General features: G+C 47.1%; 1 protein-coding gene, 1 long non-coding RNA gene and 1 pseudogene across 2 annotated transcripts in view; 1 reads left to right on the forward strand and 2 right to left on the reverse strand.

The window, feature by feature from the left end:
• CLEC2A (C-type lectin domain family 2 member A) overlaps window positions 1-7,514 on the reverse strand; it is a 17,636-nt gene extending 10,122 nt beyond the window's left edge. The window contains exon 1 of the mRNA XM_015571183.1: window positions 7,240-7,514. Within this exon, the coding sequence (XP_015426669.1) occupies window positions 7,240-7,312 (73 nt within the window). The 5' untranslated portion in view covers window positions 7,313-7,514. The remainder of the gene's footprint in view (window positions 1-7,239) is intronic.
• LOC102758425 lies at window positions 2,367-4,150 on the forward strand (annotated as a pseudogene).
• A 335-nt stretch (window positions 7,515-7,849) lies between the features above and the next one.
• LOC107184834 lies at window positions 7,850-8,163 on the reverse strand. Its single transcript, XR_001515742.1, has 2 exons — window positions 8,038-8,163; window positions 7,850-7,917 (listed from the first exon to the last, which is right to left on the reverse strand). It is a non-coding gene; the product is annotated as an uncharacterized LOC107184834 (long non-coding RNA).
• Between the last annotated feature and the right edge of the window lie 759 nt (window positions 8,164-8,922).

Below are 8,922 nucleotides of genomic sequence, written 5' to 3' on the forward strand. Positions count from 1 at the left end.
GCTTTATAAACATTGATTTAATAAATAAATGTTTATTTTATAAGAATATATAGGTTATAAGAATATATAGCTGAGTTCCTTCCTTGTTACAGCAACGTAGTATTCCATTTGCAACAGCATGGATGGACCTGGAGAACATTATGCTAAGCGGAATAAGCCAGTTGGAGAAAGATAAATATCACGTGATCTCACTCATTTGTGGAATATAATGAACAACATAAACTGATGAACAAAAATAGACCAAGAGACAGAAGCATCAAACAGACCATCAAACCTCAGAGGGAAGGCAGGGGAGGGTAAGAGAAGGGGGTAGAGATCAACCACAGGACTTATATGCATGCATATAAGCATAACTAGTAGACATGGACATAGGGTTGGGGGCGCATGTGCTGAAGGGTGGGAGTGGGAGTGGCTGGGGAAGGGTCAATGAGGGGAAAAGGAGACATATGTAATACTTTCAACAATAAAGAATTTTTTTAAGGCCATCTACAGGGGAGGGGACAGACTAATAGGGGTCAATGGGGGACAAAGGGGACATATGTAATACTTTCAACAGTAAAGATTTAATTAAAATATATATTGTGTTTCAACACTTTTAAAAATTAAATTAATCAAATAATGCCGAAACCGGTTTGGCTCAGCGGATAGCGCGTCGGCCTGCGGACTGAAGGGTCACAGGTTCGATTCCGGTCAAGGGCATGTACCTGGGGTGCGGGCACATCCCCAGTAGGGGGGGGGGCAGCATGTGCTGAAGGGTGGGAGTGGGAGTGGCTGGGGGAGGGGCAATGAGGGGGAAAGGAGACATATGTAATACTTTCAACAATAAAGAATTTTTTTAAGGCCATCTACAGGGGAGGGGACAGACTAATAGGGGTCAATGGGGGACAAAGGGGACATATGTAATACTTTCAACAGTAAAGATTTAATTAAAATATATATTGTGTTTCGACACTTTTAAAAATTAAATTAATCAAATAATCAATGATATAAAGACATCTCCATAGAAACCCTTTTCTCCAAATATTTGAATTGCAGATGTTTAATCGATGACAATGAACTCCTAGGACTCCATAGTAACAGAGGAGACTGTGAGCAAGAAGCATGTTCAGTACTCTTGGAAATGACAAAGGAAACAAGAACCAAGAGTATAAACTATTGTACTTTAAGTGCTAAATTAAGCAAAACATGCATACAGGCAATCAAGTACTGAAAATGATTAGGTCCTATCTCAGGAATAAAAATCTACCTTGTATTCTTTTCACAAAATAGACCCATAATACCCAGAAGAAAATGAATGTCTTCCTTTTTAAAAATCTACTCAAACAGAGAAAATTTTGCAACATTACTTATGTGATTATTTTGTAGTTTTCAACATAATAGGATAAAAATAAACAAATAATTCATAGAACTATTAGTAATATTACTTACTCTTGATCCAAAATAAATTAGAGTAAAGATATATTGCAATTATGGAGGAGTGTTGCATGGTGGTCACAATATTAGGAATTGTACCAGAATCACAATTTTGGCCCTGGAATTTATTTCTAAGAGGATATTTGTTCACTCTAGCCTCTATTTCTTTGTATATAAGTGGATTTCATAATTATACCTATTTGATAGTCTTGTCAGAATTAAATATATTAAAATGTATTTAACCTTAGTTCTTTAACTCACACAAAATACTCTCAATTCAAAAAAAAATTTATTGCCTGCCCAGTGTGACTCAGTTGGTTAAGCATCCCATGCACCAACAGGTCACCAGTTTAATTCCTGGTCAGGGCACATGCCTGGGATGTGGGCTTAATCCACAGTAGGGGGTGTGCAGGAGGCAGCTGATTAATGTTTTTTTCTCATTAATGTTTCTATTTCTCCTTTTCCCCCTCCCTTCCTTTTTCTCTAAAATCAATAACAACATATTAATTAAAAAATAGTTATTGCTGTGGCTATCTGACAGTCATCTGAGAATTTATGATTATTTTACTCCAAGATCAAGAACTACAATACAGTTGAGAAGATGACTGTAAAACTTGCTGAATTGGTAGGAACCTGAGGACAAATCTCTACAAACCAATTTATTACTCCCAAACTAAGAGATTCTGAATTAAGCTTGAAATATCCTATCTAATAATAGAGAAACATGGTAATTAACCGTAACTTCGCTACCCTTCCCATTGGCTAATCAGCGAAATATGCAAATTAACTGCCAACCAAGATGGCAGCCGGCAGCCATGCAGCCTAAACGAACAGGAGGCTTGTTTGCCCCAGCGATGGAGGAAGCCAAGGTTCCCCGCCTGCGGCTGCCCAGCTCTGAGCTCCTGAGGCAACAGCTCCAAAAGATACAATGTTTCAATTATAGAAGCTAAAAGATGGCGGTTAATTTGCATAAGCAGGCTCCAAGCGGTAGAGTGAAGCCAAACAGCCCTGAAGCCGCAGAGCAGAGAGGCCTCACTGCCAGGGGATCAGCAGAGCCGGGAGGCCTCAGGGCCCCGGGATCAGCGGAGCTGAGAGGCATCCTGGGCCCGGGATCAGTGGAGCCTGATGGTGCAGAGGTCCTGTCCTAGGCAGAGGCGGGATCGGCAGAGCTGAGAGGCATCCTGGGCCCGGGATCAGCGGAACCTGATGGTGCAGAGGTCCTGTCCTAGGCAGAGGCCAATGGCGTAACTTCCGACTCCCAAGAAGCGGCCTGGGGGCTGGAAGGCGGCTCCTCTGACCTCAGGGCTGGAGTCCCACCGCTCCACCAGGAGAGGAGCAGAGAAAGGCCGGAGCCTCCCTCAAGGTGATCCGAAACCCCCACCCACACCAGGCAGGCTGCTGGGACTGTTCGTGGAGGACTCACCTCCAAGCCCAGCCTTTGGCCCTGCCACAGCCATGGCACTCCTGGGTGCAGGCCCCAGCGGGACATGGGGTGGCAGGGGGGGCGCCTTGAGTCCTGGGCTCCTTGCCTGCCTTCCACAGCTTCCTCCTGCTTCAGGGCCTTGCCCTCCAGTCTCCTCCTCAACCCCCGTGCCCAGAGCAGCGGACCCACCGAGGGAGCTCCCCACTGGCCAAGGTGGTGAATGAAGCTGCGGGGACTCCCAGGTGAAGGGTCGCCCTGGGGAGGAGTCCCGACACCTCCATGACCCGCTCCCAAGATCGCGTGTCTGCACCGCGGGCTGTGGGGCAGCGTGATGGCGCTGATGGTGGAGAAGGCGCTGCCCACACCGGCGCTGCTGCAGCCTGGGACCTCCTCAAAAGCTTCCAGATGTTCGGCTCACTCCTCAAGCCCTACATCTGCATGGAGGAGGAGGGCTGCATGGAGTACACGTGCAGCCTGATGCGACAATGAACTCTTCCAGGCCTACCTGACGTGGGCCGAGAAGCACCAGCAGTGCCAGCGGCTGAAGCTGAGCGACATGCTCGCCAAGCCCCACCAGCGCCTCACCAAGTACCCGCTGCTGCTCAAGTGGTGCTGAGGGAGAGGGACGAGCCACGTCCCAAGGAGGCCGTCATCACCATGATCAGCTCCGTGGAGCGCTTCATCCACCACATGAACGCGTGCATGCGGCAGCGACAGGAGCGGCAGCAGCTGGCTGCCGTGGTGAGCAGCATGGATGCCTACGGAGTGGTAGAGGGTAGCAACGACAAGGTGGACAAGCTCCTGAAGGAGTTTCTGCACCTGGACCTGACCGGGCCCGTCCCTGGTGCCTCCCTGGAGGAGACGCGTCAGCTGCTGTTGGAGGGCAGCCTGAGGATGAAGGAGGGAAAGGACAGCAAGATGGATGTGTACTGCTTCCTCTTCATGGACCTACTCTTAGTGACCAAGGCAGTGAAGAAGGCTGAGAGGACCAAGGTCATCAGGCCACCACTCCCCCTTCAGCTCCCAGTCAGACGAGATGTCTCTCAGTATGACCACCTCATCTGCCACACCGACCAGCGAGCTGCTGGCCCTCGGCCCTGGGGACGGAAGCTCCTGCTCCATGGACTCCGCCTACGGCACCCTCTCCTCCACCTCCTTGCAAGACTTTGCGACCACAGCCCCTGTGGTGGAGCCAGCGCCCCAGCCCCTAGATTTACCACAGGCCCCTTCACCCCCGCCCTCTCCCTGCCACCACTGCCACACCCCTGTCCAGCTGCTGCCCCGCCTGCCCCACCTGCTCAAGTCCAAATCTGAGGCCAGCCTCCTGCAGCTGCTGGCAGGGGCGCCACAGCCATTGGCACATCAGGACCACCCTGCTGCTTAACTCCCAGGCCCTGAGCACAGTGTGGAGCCGCCATGCCTGGAGGGCGGGGTTCGGGATGGGTGCACGTGTGCCTAGTGCAGCGGGACTTGCTGGGGAGCAGTCCGCCTTCACGGGTGGGCGTCAGGCCCGGCGCCCAATGCAGAAAGGCCACAGTGCGGCCACCAGGCCCTGAAGGCTGCCCTGAAAGCCACACAAAGACAACCTACTGCTGGAGGGCAGGCATGTGGTGCTTCGGGAAGATTCCGGAGGTAGGGAAGGAAGGTCATGGAAGGGAACAATTGCAAGCAGAGATCCCGAAGGTTCTGAAAGCAGAGGACCAGCTCCTTGCAGACCTGAACTCTGTGTGGGCCTCTTTATCGGCCCTGGCGGTGGGAGACACAGGAGGAGGTGATGGACCGGGGCTGTGCCCAAGGAAGACTTGGAGGAAGCAACGTGTGGACAGGGCCGGGCAGAGCAGGCAGGTCCGTGCAGAACCCGCTGGAGCGTAGTCAGGCCCCAAGGCGACCACCAACCCAGGCCACAGGGAGAAGCGAGCAGATGCCACTCCACTCACTGGAGAAGACCATTAAGCACAAAACTAAAGAAACCGATTTTACATCATTTCCCAGGTGGAGAACAGTTGGCGTGTAAGCCCCTGCCCAGTGCCCAGCCGCTCCTCTGTCTATCTCACTCTTAGGTACCATGTTCTTTGTTCTCTCTTAACTGCAACTCATTTTTAAACTAGATCGCTTTTAAAAGAAGACTAAATAGAGTTTCCCTTAAGTTATTTAGGCGGTGCTGGGGCTGCTGGGGCCTGATAGAAGACACAAATACGTGGGGGTGGGGGGCTGTGCCCAGCAGCGCCAAGGCCCACCACCTTGGTGCTGGGGCTGCTGGGGCCCTGATCAAAGACACAGATCCGCAGCCCCAGCACCCAGCAGCCCCAAGCCCTGCCATCAAGGTGCTGGGGCTGCTGGGGGCATCAGAGACACAAACCCGCAGGCCTGGAACCCAGCAGACCCAGGGCCTTCGCGGCAGCGCTAAGGAGCAGCAAGCTGAGCAGTAGGAAGCAGCAAGCAGGTGGGCAGTAAGGAGGGAGGGGTCTGGGGCTGTGAGAGGGCACATGCTGGGCTAAAGGACCCACTACCCATCCCCAGTGCATGAATTTCGTGCACCGGGCCTCTAGTAAAATATATAAAAGCTTGAGCCTGCTGAGCATAGCCATAGAAAGTTTATGAATTAAGCAACTCACCTCTAATGACCAAATAAATAATAGCAACAGCAACAATAAAAGCTATGAATGCAAAAATCCACTTGAGAACTGCAAAAAAATAAAATAAAATTAACATTTATAATAAAATTTCCAGAGAAACCCATACTGGATATTTATTATTCATTTATCCTATATAATAAAACACTAATATGCAAATTGACTGAACGGCAGAACGACCAGTTTCTATGATATGCACTGACCACTAGACATTCAATGCAGGAGCTGTTCCCTGGTGGTCAGTGTGCTCCCACAGGGGGAGCACCACTCAGCCAGAAGGTGGGCTCCTGGCTGGCAAGCAGCGGCAGTAGTGGGAGTTTCTCCTGTCTCTGAGGCAGCACTAAGGACCCCTTGGGGGATGTCCAAGTGGGCCTAAGCCGGCAGTCGGACATCCCCCAAGGGGTCCCAGACTGTGAGAGGGCACAGGCCAGGCTGAGGGACCCCCCACCCCACCCCCCAGTACACGATTGTCATGCATTGGGCCTCTAGTTCTTCCATAATATTCGGTCCAGAAGTTCTCATTAAAAGTATCTACCTCTTGTTGTTTTTTCTTGAAGGGTTTCTATTCTGAAAGAGCTTCATTTAAAACCAGTCTTTGCAGGTGACACTCATCATGATCTCTGCTAATCAAATTGATAATCATTGGGCTTGGTGGCAAAAAATAATGCAGAGAAGATATTCAAGTAGAATCTATGGATGTTTCATGATTATTTCTGGTATTACATTTTTCATTGTTCATAAATGGATGGCCATTTATGAAAGATACTGGAAGTCACAGAAAATCACCATGATCCAACTAGAATTATCGAGGCATTTCATTAAGAATCAAATTGATGCCTCAGTAAGGAAGAAACCGATGGACACCACCTCAGGATGATCTTAAATCTGGATGCCTTTGGGCCTTTTAAAAGTGCACTGGGGGGTGGGGGAAGGGGGTCCCTCAGCCTGGCCTGTGCCCTCTCACAGTCTGGGACCCCTTGGGGGATGTCCGACTGCCGGCTTAGGCCCACTTGGACATCCCCCAAGGGGTCCTTAGTGATGCCTCAGAGACAGGAGAAACTCCCACTACTGCCGCTGCTTGCCAGCCAGGAGCCCACCTTCTGGCTGAGTGGTGCTCCCCCTGTGGGAGCACACTGACCATTTTTAAATAGAAATAAATTTGGGCTTCACAAACTTAACACAAAAAGTTATCTAATTCTTAAAGTAGTAAAAGATAAAATGGCCTTACAGAGTGCAAAGAAGGTAAGTGGCAATGATTGCTAGAGCAGTTCAGATGTATGAGGGGTGAGGAGATCACTTAGATTTGGAAGGCAGGAGGAAAGGCAAGGTTATTTCCAAAGCTGGAAATAGTGTGAATGGGGATCGTAATCAAGAAAGTATAAGGGTCATCAATAGGACTATGATCAGACAAATGTCTATAACATATGTACAAACTTATAAACATCAAACATTGGAGAGGGCAGTTATAAGGTCACATGACAGAAGAACTTAAGTATAGGATACATTTTTTATATACTGTAAGCAATAAGGAGAAGAAGTTGAATGTGTTATGGCCGTACGAGTACATTAACACACTAAAACATTTATAAACTAAAATATAAAAGATGATAAGATTTTTCAAAATGCAAAATGCCGAATATCTGATGTGAAAAAAAGAAATAACTGACATACATATTACAGATACTGAAATAGTAATGTCAGCGTAGACAGTTACAAACAAAAGAGAAGAAAGCAAACTAAGCCTAAACCAGGAAACAGTTTCCCACTCACCTGGGGAAAAACCCGGCATCCTGCAGGCAGGAAAACAGCGTTGCAGCCCAATGAGGTGTGAGCTGGGTGGCATGGACCCAGGAAGACGAAACAGCGAGGAAGGAAGAGCCAACTCTTTCACTGGGAGGAAGAAGCCAATGAGGCAGCAGAAGGAGCCAAAATGGTGATCATCAAATGGAGAGCGCACTGGCCCGGGAAAGTCTAGGAAAGAGATTGGATCGTTTGAAAGAAAGCCTATTCTTCCCGCCCTGCTTCGCCCCGCCCTGCCCCAAAGAAGGAAATACATGGCGAATGGAAGCTTAGCCGGGACCTTGAGGTAGCCACTACCTTATAGCCTGCCTGCTCTCTGCCTCTCCGAGTGTGTACTGTCACTCTGAGTGGTCACCTTTTGCTCTAATAAATCTTGCCACTACCACTAAACTTCTTTGTGAGTGTCCCTGGAATTCTTTTCCTGAAACACCACTGACGAACCACAGCTTCCGGTAACATTAATTAAAATAGAGTAAATCTACGAAACTTTCAAGTAATAGCTAATGCTTGTACTATACATCATGCTCCAGAAAATAGCAAAAAACAAACAAAACATGACATCTGCAAGAGAGGGCATGTGCTCAATCACGTAGGAATACCTTTATTCACGTTAGCCAGATGTGAGCTGTTTCTTCCTATCCTTCGGCTCTGCAGGTTGAGACAGGGAAAGCAATCTTGTTTATAGAATGGGACAGATCTGTGGTCACCAACTTCTTATCTGTAAAGGAACTTTTAAAAAACATTTATATTGGGATGTAATACACATACCATGAAATTCACTCCAACTGTCTTCATCCACCAGCTTGTGCCCTCTCTTGCAGGTATAATACTCTACACGTTCTCCTAAATCTCTTATTACTTTACAGAAATGCTGCCCCCACCTCACTTACTTTAGTAGTTTTCCTCTCTAAGTAGATTGTCAGCATTCTTAAGCTGTCCTGTGTTTGTTTTTTTGTTTTTCACTCACCCAGTGAAACTTACTTATCCAAGGTTCTAGCCTGTTGGTACTAGTTCTGAAATGATGGCAGTACGAAAAAAGTACATTACTAACATAAGAAAACTGAATGTTAATGGACAAACAAAATAGATTCAAACTCATACTTGTTTTGATCAGAGATAAAAGTAGACGTTTTAGTTTCAGGAAGGGAAATAAAAATAGACTCATTCATAAAAAGAGTATCATGAAATCAGCAAAATATTTTTATCCTCAGGCAAGAAAAACATGCTAAGTGGAATTTTGAGTGCTACATATGGAGAGTAGGATTCATATTATTATAGGACTCCATGCTATTTCTTGGAATTATTTCTCATTTTTATAGACAACCTATACACAATCATAATAATTATACATATACCATATTCAGTCTGTGAAGGTTCAGCATTTATTACTTGTGAAACCTTTAGAAAGTTGCCTAAATTCTGTTGCTCAGTTTTCTTTTCTGTAAAATTCAGAGCAAGATTGTCCTTCCCTTGTATAAATATTACAATGATCAAATGAGATAGTACATGGAGAATGCCGAAAATGATGATGCCTGGCATCTATGTGAAATATCTATCTATCTATTTATCTATCTATCTATCTATCTATCTATCTTTCATCTACCTATCATCTATCTATCTATCTATCTATCTATCTATCTATCTATCTATCAT

This window comes from Myotis davidii, unplaced genomic scaffold, assembly GCF_000327345.1.
Source record: "Myotis davidii unplaced genomic scaffold, ASM32734v1 scaffold188, whole genome shotgun sequence".
Classification (NCBI taxonomy): Eukaryota; Metazoa; Chordata; class Mammalia; order Chiroptera; family Vespertilionidae; genus Myotis; species Myotis davidii.